General features: G+C 44.5%; 1 protein-coding gene across 1 annotated transcript in view; it reads left to right on the top strand.

The window, feature by feature from the left end:
* The window catches only part of OSBP2 (oxysterol binding protein 2), a 140,176-nt gene that overhangs the window by 72,737 nt on the left and 47,355 nt on the right, over positions 1-20,084 (top strand). The window contains exon 3 of the mRNA XM_056859290.1: positions 16,740-16,990. Coding sequence (XP_056715268.1) covers positions 16,740-16,990 — 251 coding nt within the window. The remainder of the gene's footprint in view (positions 1-16,739; positions 16,991-20,084) is intronic.

The following is a 20,084-nucleotide window of genomic DNA, read 5'->3' as shown; positions in this document are numbered from 1 at the left end:
CCTACACAGTGCTGTGGACATGCATTTGAAACCACATAAGCCACTGGTTTGGGGCTCGTGTGCCACAAGTCCTCCTGATTATGAAAGCGCCTCTCTCGTGAGCCTGGCAATATGATCTGGCCCCGGTCCAGCAGAACAGGCTGCAGCATGGTGTTGGAAAGAGCAGGCAGGAATCTGAGCCTAATCCTACGCATAGGTCAGACTCATGAGTATCCTGGATGCTGCATGTCCCGCTAGTGGCCTTCATGCCAAGCATTGGCTGCCCATAATGTATACTGTCTCTGCTAGACTGTGATATTCTGGTGATGGAGTTTCTGAGATGGAGCTGTTGACATGATTTTGTGAACCTGGTGCTGTGTTTTGGGTAGGAGTCAGAGAGTGACAATATCAGGAGTGGCATGCAGCATCCTTGTGCTTTTAGCAGTAAACCTTCCTTTTCCTCCCCGTCTTGTAATCCTGTAATCCTTCCTTGGACCACCACACACAAGTATTACACTGAGCTTCAAGGAGAGATGATTTCCAATGCAATCTTTTGACTGGCCCTACTTGCACGCTCTCTCCTTAGACTTGATACCTTAAACAAAACTTTATCATTGTTTCTTTAATTCCCCAGAGATGAAGGGAATAGCTAGGAATGGTTTGTTGTCGACAGCATGGCTATTGTGTCCAAGGGTTGAAGCATGGAAAGAGGACGGCAGCCGGCCGCGCGCCGCTTTTTAAAGGCGCGGGGAGACCCACGAGGTCAGGCGGCCGCCTGACGTCACTCCCCCCATGCCCCCCCGCTGGCCAGGAAGGTCGCGGGGCCGGCGGGGTCTTGCGGGTCAAGCGGCGCCCCCCTGCCTCGAGGGCACCCCCTCTTCTCCCCGGAACCGCCTGGGTAGGTCCACAATGCCCGACCTGTTTATTCAGGTCGGGTTTTCTTGTCAACAGCATGGCTGTTGTGTCCAAGGGTTTACACCTCTGTGGTGATGCTCAACTTGCTATTGAAAATCCCTTTTTTGTATGTTTACAGAGATATAAATAACTTTCTGGGCATGTAAGGAAGAACAAAGTCTGGCTTCTTTGTGTTTCTAACAATGGGTTCAGATTGATTTTTTAAAAATGTTATGTTATATTTCCTGTTGATTTCTCTCTTGGATGCAGCTGGCTGTTTTCCATGCCAGCTCTGTAGTTATCAGGTTCCTGGCGCTCGCTTTCGCTTTGCCACGTTACCTGAGCTGCCACTGAATTTTCCATTCCAGTGAAACTGCAGTGGAAACCATTGCCTCTTGTTTGGGGGATGTAGGAAGCCTGTATTTTCATCCAGAAGCTAATAATACTGTTTCCATCTGTGGGGATGGAGAAAGATATTTGTAGTTACATATCTGGTAAATTACTCTGCAATTTCTAGAGTGTGGATTCAGCAGTTTGGGGTCCCTAAGGGGGCGTCATCCGCAGCCTGAAGTTGAACAGGTACAAGTTACTTAGAGATGTGGAAGCTGCTGTCTGCCTTGGGGTTTAATGTAGAAGCTAAATGAGATAAATAAAGGAGTATAAACAGCAGAAGATCTGTGTGGCCAAAAGGGAAATGAAATGGAGGTCTGGGTTTATGTCATGTGTCCATGTGTGTAAGTGTAGAGCCTGGCACTGAATTTGGTATTCTAAAAATCACAAATTTCTAGTGATTTAAGAACAAGCATCTAGCTCAATGGTGCTTAATGTTTAATATACTAACTCCCACCAAGTATGTAACATTGTTACTGAATGGCAACAGTAAAAAAAAAAATTAGAACATGTAAAGAGCACTCCAAACAAGGCAATGTTGTTTATGTAGGTACCGTTATATTTATGTTATATGCAGGCAAGGGAGAAACAGTTTATCCAAAATGTACCAATTTTTATTCAAGCCAGTGCTTTTTAGGGAAGCTGACAATTCCATCCTAAGTAAGTCTACTCAGAATCCTACTCAGGTCTATTCAATGGAACCTGCCCCCAGTCAACTGTTCATTGGATTGCACCACTAGCCTCATGGATGGAGGAGTATTATATTTTTGTTGTTTTTTGCCTCAACTCTGTGTGCAGGTACACTCCTATTTGATTCCTGTTTGCTGTGTGCCATTTTTTTAAGGGCCTGGGTAAGAATAGGATCTTAGTTTTTATGTTTAGTTAGGGCAGGGTGAGCAGAATAAAATAGTTCTCTTCCACTGGCTGCCAGAAACTATTGCAAATGGGGAGAAGGGGCTGCATAAAATCCTCAAGACCCCACCACTCCAAGTTCTGAACATCCCACAAGATTTGTAGAGTGCCACTGGGGACGATATGGCCCCCAGTTAAGATTTGCCAATCTAGCTTTACTGTTGCAGAGAAAAATTTGAAAATGTGTAGCTACTACATATCGATTTCACCTATATTTCATTTTTCTTCCTAAAGTGGCTTACAAAATTCCTCCATTTTATCCTCACAACAGCCTTATAAGGTAGGTTTGGCCAAACTCTCTGTGACTGGCCCAAACTCTCCCAACAAGCTTCCAGGGCAGATTGGGAATTTGAACCTGGTCTCCCAGATCCTGGTCCAACTCTCTATGCACTATGTCACTTTGGGTCTCTAGTGGAATCTCACTGCTCCTCCAGACCTCATAGTATCCATTTGTCCAGATACCAAAGAGGTGGCAAGGTCTACAGGACTACGTCACTTGTGGCATCCTCCAAACAGGGCAAGGAAACATTGGGATGGAGCCTGCCTGTTGCTAGCTGCTGGTAATCTTAAAAATAGGCCTGGGAGCAGAACAGCTCCAGGGTGGTAGCAAAGCCCTTTGGCTTCCTTCTCTCTGGTATTGCCCAGGAGGGCCCTTCTGGCAGCTTCAGGAAACTATTTGTGATTGCTTCTGCATTGCTGCTTCAGAACTCTGCTTATCCATGTGGGCAGGCCGCGTCGAGGAGGACACAAAGGCCCATTCTTTTGCTGCAGAAGTTTTCTTCATCTGTTCCAGCCCAGCTTCAGCCAGCCTCTGCTGAGAAAAGGTCCTGACTGTGCAGGTGGCCTTGGGGTTGCCAGGTCCCTCTTCACCACTGGAAGGAGGTTTTGGGGGTGGAGCCTGAGGAGGGCGGGTTTTGGGGAGGGGAGGGACTTCAATGCCATAGAGTCCAGTTGCCAAAGCGGCTATTTTCTCCAGGGAAACTCATCTCTATCGGCTGGAGATCAGTTGTAATAGCAGGGGATCTCCAGCTAGTACCTGGAGGTTGGCAACCCTAGGTGGCCTACATCGGCCTTGGGAATTTAAACAGCAAAGAACTTGATCCCCTGTATTTCTCCTCATTCTGAGGAGAATGGGATTCGTTTGAGGGTAGGGGCTGGTTTTAACTCCATGGTAGTAGCCCAATGAGCAGCAAAGACCGGCCTTCCTTTTGACTGTGGGGCTTCAGGTGACCAGTATAGTTCCCAGGTTTTCCACACTGGGTGAGAAAAGAGGTGGAAACTCATTGTTTGAGAGGTGTGAGAGATAGATTGTACCATTTTCCTGTTTTCAGTGTGCAAAAGATTCAGGGAAGAGGGCAGTTTCACTTTGCACTTGCTGCTTCAGATTGTCTTCAAAGCCTGGTGCAAAGGGCAAAGTGACCCAGCCCTTCCCATAATTATCTGTGTTGGAAGGGAGGATATCAGTGGTGACTGCAGGTCTCCTCAGGCCTCCAGGGAGAAGAGAGGCAGCAACCAGGCACCGTTCATTGAAGCATGGACCCAACCCTTGCCAAGAACCCTTTCCCATAGCCACTTTTTTTTGTAACTGGCATTTGTATTGAATACGTTTTACCAGGAAGCCAAATTTTTTAAACTGAAATTCAAGGTAAAAGGGCAGGAGATAAATGTCTGGCTACAAAGGTGAGCCAAAATTTGGGGACCCTAATTTTGAGAGGCTCTGGGTCCAGCCAGCTTTTTCAACAAGTCTCACCTACTTCCCTTCCTGACTTCAATTCCCACCCCACATGGCTTTTGTCCCTGCAGGTGCCATGAACCCAAGCATAGTCTTTGTGGTAGTGAAAGGGGACCCCCTCCTTCCCCTTTCAGGGCTGGAAAGGAGGTTGGATCTAGCCCTCAGTATCACAGGCAGAGGCATCCAAGAACTTAGCTGACATCGCCATTCATTCCCTGTCTGCACCCGGGTCCCATCTGTCTAGTGTTTAGGCTGCCCCTGTTCTTTGTGCTGAGCTGTTGCATTCCTTCCGAAATCTCTGTTGTGTTCGAAAGTGCTGACTTTTAAGAAACGTCTCATGCAAACCACGAGAGGCCACTTTCCATTTCTATATCTCTATTTGTGCATTAACTGTGAAGTGCAAAAATAACCGCTGCTAGCTGTGTCGTAATGGTAAAAAAAAAAAAAAAGAATTGTTCAGTTTTGCTTCTGCTCATTGCATCCTATATTATTTGCCATTTTTATTGAATTATAAATAATGAAAACAAAAGAATTGCTGACTTTGCGGCCTTATTTATGGCTTCCATTACAATCAAGGATCTGTCTTAACTATATCAACAGGGAGAGCAGGCTATTAAATGTAAATGCTGGTTTGCATTTAATATTCATAGCTATTAAAAGGATATAAAACAATGTGAAGGTTTCTTCGTTAGGAAGATGACTAATATTCATACATTCTGTTGTTGGAGACAAAAAGGGGGGGAAGTATAGGAACCATATGAGAGCCAGTGTGGTCTAATGGTTAGAGTATTACCTTAAGAGCAAGGCGTCTCTGGGTTCAAAACTCTTCTCAGCCACTAAGTGCAATCGTAAGCAGAGTAACACCCTTCTAAGCCTATTGATTTCTGTGGGTTTAAAAGGGTCTAACTTAGCTTAAGATTGCACTGTAAGTGGTCTTTAGCCAGTTGTTTTTGGGATTTTTAGTTTTAGGAGAATAGAGCCATGTACACTAACTATAGGGTTGCCAGGTTCCTCTTTGCCACCGATGGGAGGTTTTTTGGGTGGAGCCTGAGGAGGGTGGGGTTTGTGGAGGGGAGGGACTTCAATGCCATAGAGTCTAATTGCCAAAGTGGCCATTTTCTCCAGGTTGTAAAAGCAGGAGATTTCCAGCTAGTACCTGGAGGTTGGCAATCCTATGTCCCTGAGTTCCTTAAAGAACAGGCAGGGCAAAATGTACTGGATAGATGAATATCTTTGTGGGGGTTATGCAGGGCTAACTTGTAACCTTAGAAGTCTTTACTTCCTTAGTGAGTGTCCTTGCAATCATTATTATTTTCATACCTCTATTTGAACAGTCAAAGCACTGCATAGCCAATATTTTATATTTTAAAAATATTTTATTTTATATTTTATATTATATTAACTGCCACAAGCTCTTTTGGAGGGTTATTTATTTATTTGCTTTGTTTATATCCCCAATGGGTACCCAAAGCAGCTTACATCGTTCTCCTCTCCTCCATTTTATCCTCATAACAACCCTGTGAGGTAGGTTAGGTTGGGAGTGTGTGACTGACCCAAGGTCACCCACCAAGCTTCCATGGCACGAGTGGGGATTCGAACCTGGGTTTCCCAGATCCTAATCTGGCAATTTAACCGCTAAACCATGCTGGCTCTTTGTGGATGAAAACTGAATAAAAATACAAATGGTCTTGGTATTCCATATACAGTAGCCTTGTACGAGCAGTATTTTGGACATTAAGGTGAAATTTGAACCGTATATTTCTGCCTCACAGTTGTAGCTTCCTCACTAGCTCTTAGTTGTGCCATATAGTTGCCATGTTTTATCAAGCGCCTTCCTGGCCTTTGTTAGCCTACATGGGTTTCTTTATTTTTCCGTCTGGGGCCTGGACATTGGGGTTTCTGCTTGCTGTTGAATAATTTCTGGCTTTTTAACATGCTGCCTTGTGTTGGGTCTCTGACATACTGTTACGTTACACAGGAGAAGGAATCCACTGTTATGGCTGGTGGTACTACTGATCATTGTCACTGGCAGCCTTTAAAGTGAGTGGCTTCTTGCTCAGAAGAAAACGACAACTTTGCTTCCTGGATTCCAGGCTTTAGTCATTTCTTCCTAGGAATTAGGCACAAGAGTGCCACAAATCAGGCCACCAGGTAGGATCATGCCGCTGCAGTCGTCTCATTTGTGGGATTTCCTAGAGGCACCTGGTTGGCCACTGTGTGAACAGTCTGCTGGACTTGATGGACCTTGGTTTGATCCAGCATGGCCTTTCTTATGGTCTTATGTAGTGTGAGCAGTGGGACCCACCACGTATAGTTTCTTTAAGTAAGCTAAAGAAAAGAATCTCAGTCTTACTATGTACCATTTTCTGCATCATGACTGGCAGGAAGTTCCCCCATGTATTCCTTCAGCCTTCCATGCAACTGCAATTGTGTATTTACACTTGCACTCCCCAACAACAGTAGTTTACTCCAGCAGTAAAGCACTTCACTTCTGCAATGCCCACACTGCTATTTTGGAAAGAAACCCTGATTAATTTGGCAGTGCAGACAGTACAGAAATGGAATAAGTTACCACTGTTCAGGAGTGCAGAATGTGGCCGTTGATTCATTTTCGCTATCCGAAGGAGAGATGAGCACCTTATTCCCAGGTACAGGTAAACCTCTGATGGGGATCAAAGTGTACAGTCTGTTTTGGGAGCAGATTTTGGGTCAGAAGAAGATTGTGATCCACTCACTTCTCCTCTTTTATTATAGCCGTGCTGTTGATCGTTTAGATTTTGGTTACTGGTTTTCTTCCAGATTGTTCTGTTGTTTTTAAGTATGATGATATGTATCTTTTAACATTTAAATTGTCAGCTGTCTTGAGGGACTGCTATGTTACAGTGCAGTACTAAGCAGTGTTACACCCTTCTAAGCCCATTGCTGGCCATGGACTTGGAAGGATGTAACTCTGTTAAGGATTGCACAACAAATGTGTGAAAGTGGTAAGATCACGTACATGCATACCAAGTGACATCTGTCTGTTGCATATGAAAAACAGAACCCTTGAGCTTAATCTACCGTATATTTTGTGCTTGTTGAAATTGGCCTTTGTGCTCCTTCTGTCTCTTCAGCAACAGGCTCTTCAACACCCACGGGTCAATACATAGTTAATTTAAAGTCAGCCATAGTGTCCGATCTCATGGCTTGCAATTTTCATGGTGGCCATTGTAATTGAAGTCACCGTGTTTGATCTGAGCTTGTTGTTCCAGCAGGTCAAAGACATGCCTAGACTATCAAATGGTATAACTGAGCTAAGAATGCCACTTGAAGTTTAGGATTTGAGCAGGACCAAATTGGTGATTTCTACCAACCCTCCCCCTTCCACTACAGACCCATCCCTCATTTTGTTCCTCGAAGTTCACTATTCCCCAGGACCAGCATTTCATGGAAATAAGTGGGCTCTAGGGAAAAGGCAGGAAAGTTCCATTCTGTTGACAGAGAATTTAGTCCTGATACAACCCTTAATTTCAGGCTGGACTTTGCTCCTCTCTCATAGCTATAGAAGCTACGTGGATGTTGTAGGATTCCCTGTACCTGCTGTATCTGTATTGATATACAATAAGATTGTACAGTATCTATGCTATTTAGCATAGGATCTGAGCATGGAAAATGGAGGGTTTGGTGAAGCATGTCCTCTCACACCATTTTCTCAGCTGGGTAATTAGGTGTTAATAAATGAGGGGGAAACCCCACAGCCTGTTATTTCTTTGACCATGTGGATGAACTGGAAGTCTCTGTGCTGATGGGTGAATCAATGTAGGATTCTTCAGCAGGGCTGGGAGCCAAGCATTGTCTTTTTTTTTTTTTTTTTGCACAGTCCTAGGAATCCAGAGTTTGCAGCAAGAAGGGCAGGAGAGAAATCAGTGATAACATTCGCAGCTCTTTCCTGAATGGCCTGCCTTGTGCCTGCTCCACAGTTTCCTGGACGAAGATGCATTCAATAACACTTGTGAGCCAGCAGATTGAAGATGCATCACAAAGGAGCTTAGGGCTGGTAGCTTGTCAACCATTTCTACACAAGGGATTTAATAGCGTCACGAGCCCAAAAATAGCTGCCTTGGCTTCCAGTGAGGCAGGCAGTTCCTATGGCAACTGGTTCATTTGTGGTGCCCTATGAATCAAAAAATGAAATATGGTACCTTGTAAGTTTAGCCACGAAATGCATGTTAAATGCACACAAAAAACCTGCACCTTGCTTTTTTGCATTTAATTTTTTTGATAACTAATAAAATATCTGCACACCCATGTCAATAACTCACTTTGTAGCACTGTGCTGCATCTGGTGTAAGATTCTTCATAGTTTTCATTCTTTACTTGTAAATGCACAAGTGTGCACCTTCAAAATGGGAGTTCTTGCTAGCTTTTTCTGAAGTTCTATCTGGGCATTTGGTTTTTTTAAACCAGGCTTAGCTGATGCTTAGGTAGGTGAAGAGTGTTGGGTAGGCAGGGGACACCTGGAACCCTCCTCCAGGTAGACTCGAAGATGTATGGAGAGGCAGGGGGCAGGGATTTGCAGTGCCCATTCCTTAAAGAGAGCCAGTGTGGTATAGTGGTTAAGGGCGGTGGTTTGGAACAGTGGACTCTGATCTGGAGAACCAGGTTTGATTCCCCACTCCTCCACATGAGCGGCAGAGGCTAACTAGTGAACTGGATTTGTTTCCCCACTCCTACATATGAAGCCGACTGGGTGACCTTGGGCTAGTCACACACTCTCAGCCCCACCTACCTCACAGGGTGTTTGCTGAAGGGAGGGGAAGGGAAGGTGATTGGAAGCCGGTTTGAGTCTTCCTTAAGTGGTAGAGAAAGTCGGCATATAAAAACCAACTCTTCGTCTTCTAAAGTCCACTGTGCTGATTCAGTGGTGTCCTCCAAAGCTTTGAGTTAGTAGTGGTGTGGTCCAGGTGAGGTGATTCTGAGACTGTGGCGAGAACAGAGACACTCAGTTGTCTTTTGGGAATAACAATGGCATTTTTGAAAAAATTCCTAGTTCTTCCCACAGTAGCTTTCCATGTGCCTCTACCATCAGAGATCCCCCTGGCTATTGATTCAGGGTGATTTCTGCATTGACAACCCTCTTCCCTGAGGTTTTTCGTCCATAATATCTTTAAACCAGCAAAATCCCAAACAAAGCACAACCTCAACCAGTTGTCTAATTGAGAGGGGAAGAGTCTTCTGCTGATGAAAACATAACAAACTTGGAGCCAGTTGAACAGAGGCACCCAGGGCATTCCACAATCTTGTGCCGCAAACTAAAGGGCCTTTTTTTTAGCAGTCCCCCTAAGACTTAAGCTTATTTCACACCAGTGATGCTTGTTTTCCCAAAAAAATTGAATCAGAAAATTTTCCATTTCAAATAATTTAAATTTTGTTAGCAACATTTAAATAATATTTGCAAAAGAAGGCAAATACACAATATACAAGCCTTATTTAATCAACAGCAATAATTACTTTTATCTTTCTAATCATACTGTAAACTCAGAATTTTAGTTGCAATACTTAAAGATAATGAGGTGTGCAAACTGGAGAAAATGCATATAGGTAGAATGTCTAAAATAGTAGTATTTGGAATGCAAAATGTAAGGCTAAGAAATTATCATTTACCGGTAATATAGAAAGAGATGGGGTTTACTGCCTTCCATTTGGGCATGGTCTTATTGGGCATCTTTGGAAAGCTATAGATGGTAATAATAAATAACCATTTAACCTGAGCAGTTACCCCCTTCTGAACACATTGACTTTGATGGACGTAAAAGGGTGTAACTCTGATTAGGATTGCACTATAAATTACCTGTTCAGGGATTGGACAACATTCTTGACCAAGAAACAAATGTGGCTATACAGGTAGGAACAGGCTTGATGCTAATGAGGTCAGAAAGGGCAGGAACAAGATCTCATCTCTGCCCAGTTTTTTTCTGGATATATGTGCCAGTCTACCATTCATTCCTATGGAGAATAGTAACAGCTTCGCTTAGGGACAGTGCTGCAGCGGAAACCAAGCTACCATCATCAGTGACAATGGGATCTTTTCCTTTCCAAAGGCAGATCCAGTGTATTAGGAAGAGATGGCTTTAATCCTTCCCCTGTACATCTGTCCTTATATGTATTCTAACAAAACATAAAGCCCAACAAATTTTTAAAAGACTGGAAAAGAATAATAATACATACAAACCTGGACAGATTACAAAGTTCTAAAGCAGTGAGAGGAAAAAAGGTTTAGGTGTTATCATCAATTGAAACTCTATGACATTGAAGTCCCTCACCTCCCCAAGCCCTGCCTTCCTCAGGCTCCGCCCCAAAAACCTCCCGCTGGTGACGAAGAGGGATCTGGCAACCCTAGACTCAAGATGGTCCTAGCCAAATAGGAAAACAAGGCCCTGCAAACCTGCAGGGCCTTGTTTTCCTGTGGGGCTAGGACAAGGTGCCTTTCCTGCTCTTTCTGTATTCCTTTGCAAGTCACCTACAGATGAGCCCGAGAGCTCTGGTCTCGGTGTTAGGTAGCTCAGTGTTCCTGTGAGCCGCAGCTATTACGTAAGCTTCCCTATTAAGAGGGCATTGTCCTCATTTGAACTGCCCTAGGCTGAGCAGAGTGGCATCAATCTCCCACTGCCACTGCTTGGCCCCTGTGCCGCGTGAGGCAGACGTTCCTCTCCTTGAGGCAGCTAATTATGGTGGTGGCGTCAGCAATAACGGGACAGAAGAAGTAAACGGCACAGTATGACATGGAAAAATATGGGAATTTGGGGGTAAATTTTCCAATTAATGATATGTTTTCTCTTTCAGAGTCATTGGTGAATCTGTGCTAATTGTGTTATAGGGCTGTTGGTTTCTGAGACTTTTCCTAGGGACATTTTGCTTTAGTATCGGCAGAGTGATGAGGTCTACATACTGCTGCTAAACCCAAAGTCTAAGTTTCCTTTTCCAACTGTGTATTTGTTTCTCTTTGCCAGCTAAGGCACACAGCTGTATCTCTGTCCCTAAACAGTGGGTGTACTTGTAATTGTATGAAAGTAAAGGAGGTGTACTGTAAGTCAGTAAGTGTACAATTTTATCTATCCACTTATGAGTTATACAAAATGTATTCTAGGTTCATGATGTTACAGAGTTTAGGTTTGGGAAGTCAGAATTGCATGTATTTTCATTTCTACCGAATTTCTTATTTTTTCTTATTGTCTTATTTTTGTTACAATTTTTGGAACTCTGATCACTGAACAAAATCTGTGGGATACAAGAAGGGGCAGAATCGCAGCCATTGCGTTTTAAGGTTACTTTTCTGCCTTATGGATAGAGCCTTGCAGCATTGATGTGAGGAAAATTAAGCTGAAACACAGTGGCTTGGCTAAAACTCCCTGGTGAATGTTGTGGCCAGGCAGGCCGAAATTGCACTGTGGTCTCCGAGTACCAGAGGTTCACCAAAGTAGTGTTAGGTGAGAGCTACCCCAGTTCCCCGTCTTGATTTGGAATGGCTCTGCTAAAAGAACCCCCTCCCCCAGAATTGTAAACCTATAATATTCCAAGCCCATCATGATAGTATGGCCCTCCTGCTCCCTCTTTTCCCCAACTTATCTGGCTGTGATGGTTGACAATAGAGGAGACCTCTCACTGGGGAAAGATACTGGCAGGGATACTCGTAAACTACCATTCTTGCAGGGAAAGAGGCGCCTGTCATTTGCACTGATATCCAAAGAAAAGTTTGATCTTCTAAAAATTCATTACAATTGATACCCAATGCAGAAAACAGTATTCTTGTTCGGCTTTCTGGTGGTGTTGCTTAATAGTCTGTTTTTTTGCCATCTGAGTTGGCACCAGAGCACGGGAACCATTTTTTTAAATGCAAGAGGAATGTCAATCTCTTTAATTAGAATCTTTTTTTGAGAATAGCTGTGCCCTACTAGCCAGTGCCGTCTAATGAAGCTTATAACTCTTGAAGCTTGTTTCATCTTCTTCTTTTCTGGATGTTTTCATCCCGTGTCTGTTCCTGGACTTTTTTCCTGTGAAGCTGTGGATCTGTCTTCAACTGTATTCATTTAAAGGCAAACCACTGCAAGGGTGCTTTTTTGCAAATGTCAAATAAGTGATGCTGGTGCCAAGCTGGAGGCTTCCATGCTACACACACCCTGATTAACTATGTAATTTGTCCAAGACCGTAGGTAGCCGTGTTGGTCCTCAGAAAAATTCCAAGCTCAAAAGCAGTGTAATGCCTTTTAATTAGGACCAAACAAAATATCACAAGACAATGTGCAAGCTTTTAGGTTTCCCAGAGCTCTGAGGGAGGGGGCGATTGATGTTTCAGGGCATGATGGAAGCTCCCCACCCCCAGCTTGCTGTTTATAGAATCTTAAAACAGAATACACGATGTGTTACAAACACGATTGGATTGCATACTGTTGTGTACAAAACAGGTTTCAGAATGCTTCAAGGGCTGCTGGGGAAGAGAAGCAAACCGAAGGGCCACACTGGCGTTGGTATGAAAAGCTAATGGTTTATCAGCTATTTGATATGTAGAATATGTGGTTTAAATATATATCATTTAATAATGTGTCATATGGTGTTGTGGTTAGAGTGTCGGACTGGGATCTGGAAGACCCAGGTTCAAATCCCTACTTTGCCATGCAAATTTCCTGGGTGACCTTGTGCCAGTCACATAGCCTAACTTACCTTGCAGGGTAGTTGTGAGGATAAAATAGAGGAGAGGAGAACTGTGCTCACCCTCTTTGGGTTCCCACTGGGGAGAAAGGCAGAGTATTTTTTTTAAGTAAATAAATAAAAAGTGGTACTTACATGAGCAACATGGAGATATATGGTAGGGAAAGGGTTTTGCCAACAGAGCTGAGTCGGTTTTCTAGTGGAGGTTGTGCCCTTTGCATCTTTAGCACTGGGGTGGCCAGATTGGCAAAGGCCACTGGGACTTGTTATGTTGATTGTGATTCAAACTGACTACCCAAAACCCCTTCCAAATGAATGCAGCTTGCATTTCTTTGCTGTTTCTTTTGGGATGTATGTCTGGTCCAGAGGCCAAGGAGTGTTGTAGCCTCTCATCTTCCTTGTCCTTCTCTCTCATTAACAGATCCTCGCATGTCTCAGTCTGCTGCCTTCTCTTCCAGGATTTTGTGCCATCTCCTTATCTGGGGCGACGCAAATTGTTTTGAGAGCATCATTGTAGCTCAGCTGCTCATATACCTTTGTGCCAGTCAGTTGCTGGAGCCTCAGATTGTTTACCTTTCTGATAACCTTTTCAAGGTTGGCATTTTTGCTTTGTGGCTGAATAGACCAGGATTAGGTGTCTGTCTGCCTACGCTTTCCTCCCCCCCCCCCATCTGTGGGTTCATTTCACCTTCCGGCTTTAATTACTTCCGAACCTTGGCATCTGCCTCTTCGTCCTCTGTGTGCAGAGAGGTACAGTTGATTGACTGTGTTATCTTCAGTGCACACATGGTATCTTGTGGTGTTGTGTTTTTGTATTTAGGACGACAGACATTCCCCATGCTGCTGTCTCACTGAAGCATGTGGTCAGCAGTTCCCTTGTCTTGGTCACTTTCGTGCTCCATTATGACTAAGGCATTAAACTGGTTGAAAAAGCTTATTGGCCCGTCTGTTGTCCATTGTTTGGGAGATGTGGTATTAAGACTTCTGAAGACTTCTTAAGTATCCTGCTGGTCCAATAAAAATGATGGTGATAAAACAATATTTGTTTACAGTATGCACAAATCTCAGTAATGATAAAACATTATTTGAAGAAACCAACCAAGAACTGAATGGTAAGCCTGTTGGTCCTCTGCTCCCAGATTCAGGATCCGCTTCCAGTCTGCATGCTTTCTCAGAACCCACTAGATACAACTTTCATTTCTTATTATGGTCAGGGCCATGGCTTATTGGTAAAGCACATAAAAGTTCAGGCATCAATCCCTGTCATTGCCTGGAAGAAAGACTGAGAGAGACCTTGAAGTACCAGTTAATAATACTGGTCTGTGTGGGCCAAAGATCTGATTCCATACAAAGTGCTTAGGCTTCATATGTTCAACATCAGGATCCCCAGCTAATCAGAATGCTTGTTCCTACAGACCAATCATAGAGAAGAACCTTGCATCCAATCAGGAGCCTTGGTCTTTGTCTCAGTGAAGGATATTGTTCTACAGCATTCCATGGGATGTAATGTTTCCGCCATTCTGGTGCGGCTTCTTAGCAACTGCCCCTGTATAGGGCAACAGAGGATCTGTGTGGTTAGCCCCATGGCTTCAGGTCATGAAAAAACCCTCTCTAAAATATCTTCGTGGTTTCGGTACTCTCAAGGTAATGGAGGAGGAGAAACTCCCTGTGGTTGGCTGACTGCTTTCTCACTTGGCCAAGTTGGATGACCTGGGATAAGGTTGGGGGTGGGGATGGGGGTAAACAAATACCTGACAAAGACAAGGGCTGACTTATGGTCATGAAATGATTTCTAATACAGGATAAATGGGGATGGTCTAAAAAGGCAACTTAAAAGTGGTGCATACAGGAACAATAGTGACTCCAGTTACTGATAAAGAGGCAAAAAGTACGATGCAGGAAATATAGAGACTCCTAATGAGATGGAAAATGTTGTGGTATGCCACATAAGGAACTCCTTGCTGCTTGTTTTGGAAGAATATTGTGGAGTGGACGAACTGGGGGTGCAGTTGAGTGCTTGGGGGTGGAGAGGCCGAGCCAGGTGTGTACATGTTTGTGAAGAGGGGGAGAGGCAACTCTTGAGGTTGAGGGCATGTACTTTCTCTATGAGAAACTTCATGCAGTTGGTATGGGTGGGTGTTAAAATTCCCCCTGCAACTGCCAAGGCATTTTTCTTGTGTTGGCAAATTGTATTTGCTGGAATCTAAGTTCAACCTTAAAATATCTATTAACTGCTGATCGTCTCCTGAACTCTTCTTTGAGCTGCTGCAACCGACTCCATGTCTGAAGTTGCACAAACACTTATGTAGAATTAGTGTAATATGGACACTGTAGCTGCATCCCAGCATTTCCCTCATTCATGCAGGTGATGTGCAAATTCTCTAAATATGTTTGTTTTGGAAGCAAAAAAACCCAGTACCCCACAGGTGTTTATATTTCCAGATGGGTCAGTGGAGCTGAGCAAATTACCTGCCTCTGGTCTGTATGTTTGGACAAGTATTACATCCGTTAGCTCTGCCTGCCTCTCTTAGTAAAACTTCACGCTGATCCTGGCTGCAGTTTTTTTTTGTGCTCTGATTTAGATTCCATTAGTGCTTAAGAGGTTATGACCACTTAGCCTTATTGTCCTGGGGTTTTCCTGTATTACCAGTAGTGCTGAGCTATTATTGAACCTGGGCCGTTTCCTGATTCAGTTTCTTTGCCCGATTCCAAAGCAGGAAGAAAATGTTTTTGGAACATTAGTCCAAGTAAGCTGTGTTGTCTTAAAATCCCTTATAAATGTGCTAGTTTTGTTTTTAAAATTAGGGAGACACTCACAGGGCAACCTTTCTGCAAAGTGTGGAGAGGAGAACCATCCTGGCAGTATTTTGTAACTCTGCTGTCTATTGCTTGCTAGTTTTTCACACCCTGAACTCTCTTCAGAGAAAGTCGCCTGTGGCCATGCATTCCTTTTAGGGTTTCCAGCTCAGGGTTGGAAAATTCCTAGAGATTTTAGGGGTGGAGGCTGAGGAGGGCAGGGTTCAAGGAGGTGACCTCAGTGGGTATAATGCTGTAAAGTCCACCTCCCAAAACAATTTTGGATTGAACCTAGGACCTTCTGTCTGCAAAGCATGTGCTCTGCCTCTTAACTACAGAGGCAATTAGATTGCCCATAATTTACTGTTGACAGAAGCTGCTTTGGTTCAGTTGTTGGCAGGATCCGGGAACTAGGGAACTAGGGAAACCCCTGTTGTCTAGAAAGGGCTGTAGGGACTGCAAGTAGTGGGAGGTGGTCCATTAACCACTGTCAGAGAGGTGGTATAGCTGACAAGCTACTTGGTGGTTTAACTAGGAAGTTGTATTTCAAGCAGATATGTGCCCCTAGTGTGTCATCCTACCCACACTTGCTTGGTTTTAGCTGCTGGCTTTTATATCTGTGAAGGGAGTGTGCCCCCCCCCCTCCATTTGCATCTCTGTTCAGTAGCCTTTAAAGCATCTTGAAACTGGCTTTGTGCCTGGTGCCCTGTAATCCGGTTAAGTCTATAACACATCCTGCATTCCATTGTAAAATCCTACAGGCAGCAGTCGGGGGTGGGGGGGGTCCTTCCATCAGGCCCTGCCCTGGAACATTTTTCTCCCCTTCCCCCATTTTCGTTCTGAACATCCATCCTGATGAATGGTTCTGACGAATGTAAAGGCTTGCACACTGTTTTGTGATAATTTGGTTGGTCTGAATAAAATATCTCACAGCATTTTGGGGGGGGGGTGTTTCCTGTATTCTTTGACACTTGAATGTGTGTTTCACTAACTTCAGTAAGGTTTACATGGTAGGCAATGTGTTTAGGACAAAAACATGCAAAGGAAAAAAGTCCTCTCAAACTTTGAATGGAGGGAATTACTTAGGAGAAAATCAAATTGGTTTGTTTTGTGTGTGTGTGTGTGTGTGTGTGTGTGTGTGTGAGAGAGAGAGAGAGAGAGAGAGAGAGAGAGAGAGAGAGAGAGAATGCCGTGAACGGCTGGGAGAATTTGCACTCTGATCTGAGTCCTCACGTCACTTTTCTTTGCACAAACCCATTGCTGTGGTTTTTTTAAATACAGTCCGGCTGGTAACCATGGAAACCATTTTTTGTCTCTGCCTCCCCTCCACCGCCGCCGTTCCCCTCTACAGATGACTCCGGCGACGAGGAGCCCGGCTCGCAGTCCGACAAGAGCGAACTGCACAGCACTCTGAAAAGCCTCTCGAGTAAGCTGGAGGATCTCAGCACTTGCAACGACCTCATCGCAAAGCACGGCGCAGCTCTCCAGAGGTCCCTGAGTGAGCTGGAGAACCTGAAGCTGCCCGCCGAAAGCGGGGAGAAGATCAAAGCCGTCAACGAGCGAGCCACTCTCTTCAGGATCACCTCCAATGCTATGATCAATGTAAGTGGGGGCACAGCTGCTCTCTGTGGGTGCTGGTGGTGGCCGCACAGATCACCTCCCTAACCAGATTGGGTATTAGTGCGTCCGGAATCCCTGCAGCGGGATAGTGGCTGCATTAGGGTGAGCGTGCAAGGAAGTATGTGCATGCTCAGATGTCTTTTGTTCAAGCCAGGAGGGGAGGGTATGTGTTGTGCTGCTATTTTATTTCAAGCTTGGATGGTCCTATGGATGAAATGCTCCAGACTTTTCTGCTTGATGTATTGGGATTCAAGCCCCTGAGTTCATATCTGCCCCCAACCCCCACCCCTGTGTTGCCTGAGTTTGAATTCCTGGGTTCGGATCTCCCCCGTTGTTCTTACTGAGGACCGTGGGACAAGCACTAAATTGTGGGTTAAGTTTAGCTATGGAACGGGAATAGTAATAGTGCACCCCACTGAGATGCTGTTGTTGTTGGTTTGGAGTGGCTAAAATTGACTATCGTTGCTGGAAGGATGAATGGGCGAGTCTCTGTAAAGCGTATTGTGAGTTAGAAGTTCGAGCAGGCTGATGAAAACCAGCAGCCGACTGGGTATGAATTTCTAAAGGCCTCTCCAACAAAATGTTATTTCTTTGAGAGCCATCTGTCAGTGCCTCCCCTTTAATTCTGAGCTCACCCTTTCCACCAAACGGCTCTCAGTGCTTGTTGCTGCTACTTAAACATCCCAGCCATCAAGGCCTGATCTTTACATTGGTGAGGAGCCGCCAGTCCCAAAACTGTTGGCCGGAGCAAAGCTTTTCGACTACCTGCACCACCCAAACTGCTGATCAGAAGGACAACTTGGCACAATTCAAGCCAAGATACCAACACAGACCAGACTCTTTCTTGCTTTGAGAATCAGGTGATCCCAGGGCACTGGTCCTATGCTACTGATTGATATCAGGATCCCAGATCTACTGTACTCCCTAATACTGGGCATCTGCATCACAGAGGGAAGCCACCAGTTGTCTGCACAACTGCTTTCTGCCTTTGTCCCAGTCCCCACATACCTGTTGCCTCTCCATTGTGGCAGGCTAGGGTTGGATCTTGCTGGCCCTTGTCCCTGGGCACCTGCCAGCCTTCTTAAATTCGCTTGTTGTCTTTCCTCTTCCTTGTGCCATATCTTGCCTCTTCCAGTGTTTTCTTTATCCTCTTCCTTACAGATTCCTTCAGCTCTTTCCCACAAACCAAGACAGTGTTTGAAAGGCTTTTGCTTCACTGAGCTCAGGAGCTCTGAGAGCCTGCATAGAGTTCAGCTAGAATGTGTGTTTCTCCTCTTATCCCAGTGAATTTGGCAAAAAGAATTCAAATGCTTGAAAGGCAAGCCAGAGACTCAAGAGGACAGGCTAATGGCCTGTGGTTGGAATGTTCCTTTGTTACCACCATGACAGATACTAAGGCAAGCCAAATCTTTAGAAACCACTGAAAGGGTAGATAGCTTGGTGTGTGTGTTTTCTAGATATTGGAGCAAGTGATTTCAGTTGTTATGTTGCATCAAGGCACAGAGAGGTTAAGCTTCAGTTGATGGTCCCAACTGCAGGTCTGTTTTGCTAGCTCAGTTAGACTGGTCATTTAATTTTTTTTCAGTGATGCTTGGGTCTTTATGTAATAAAGTTCTTTATGTTTCTGTGCTTATACACACGTACACACACACACACACAAACTGCTTCCAGGATCCCATTATGCATTATACCACAAAGAGGAAACTTTAACTTGCAGAAATAAAAGTGATCATATATCTGTAGATCAAAGTAGTTTCTGGATTAAATGTGAAATTGAAAGCAGAATTTGGTTCACCAAACTGTGGAAATAAAGGCGAATTCATGTTTGTTTGTTTAAATGCAGAACCAACTCTAGCCTCGGTGCTCTGAAAAGGTTATATTAATATCTGCAGTTATTCCTTGTAGGAAAAAGACTCTTCCCCAGTATCTGAGGGGTTTGCAGCCACTCTGTCCTTCCCTTGGGATGCATGATATTATTGGCAGCTATCATCTGATGAATGACATCATATATGAACTTGTAGATTGTAGATGTTTTATTTTCTTCTTACAACATGAGCATGTAGGCAGTGGCATTCCTTTCCGTACATTCTCAACCCTTGCACCCAATAGGTTTTGTGCCCAAATTACTTAGCAGCTGGGTGAGGGGTAGCGAGAGATGAATTGTGGCCATGAAGCCCTGTAATAATGGTCCATCCTCTGAAATGAATGGATCTGATTGGATTCCAGATTGTTGTGCCAGCTGTGCGGGGACCCTTGAAGCCAGATGAAATGATGGACTGGGGAGGGCCATAGACAGCGTTGGTCCTCGGCATCCTTTCCCACCCTTGTATGGGCTCCCCCAACTCCATGTTTCACCAGGGAGTTGGGGGATATGAAGAAGACTGGGTACTGCAGGTGGAAGGCTTGGGATGAATCAGACAGAGCATCCACAAGCCCATGAGGCGGCAGTGATGGCAGAGAAGAAGGGCTGCTTCTCTGCCAATATCACATCAGCTGAACCTCATCAGATCAATTGTTTAGATTGGTTTGTGCCTTGAAAACACCTAGGGTGGTGGGGAAGTGTATGGAAGTAACAGGTGTATGGCTTTAAGACTGAAAGTTGCTCGGCAGAGAGTGATTGAGTGTTTGACCTTGATTGGTGGGGGAGGTTTCTTTAAGGCATTAGCCTCGTCCTGGGGACAGCTGTTTCTTTTTCTTCTGATGGCCCTCACTAGTGAGTAGGATAGTTTTATTTGCTTGTTATCAATTGAGAGCGTTTCCTTTATGTTCTTTAAAATAAACTTCTTAATGAGAGGAACTGTACTTGTTGTGAGTACAACTTTCCCGGTGACGAACCGAAGGCCGGAGAGATAAGGGCTTTGGCAAAGAAAAGCTCTCTGCCTTGTTATTAAACGAACCACACCTTGCCCATTGGGAGTCTGAAAGGGCCATCGTCTGCATTTCAGACCTGGGCGAGAGGTTGCCGGTTGACACAGGAGACCCTCAGAGTCTTTTAGGAGGCATTGCTAGGTCATGTTATTTGCTTGACCATTTAATAGGGTTTGACGTTTAGCCATTTTCAGGTCTTTTACAAACT

This window comes from Euleptes europaea, chromosome 13, assembly GCF_029931775.1.
Source record: "Euleptes europaea isolate rEulEur1 chromosome 13, rEulEur1.hap1, whole genome shotgun sequence".
Taxonomy (NCBI): domain Eukaryota; kingdom Metazoa; phylum Chordata; class Lepidosauria; order Squamata; family Sphaerodactylidae; genus Euleptes; species Euleptes europaea.
This window is presented reverse-complemented; position numbering and strand designations above follow the sequence as displayed.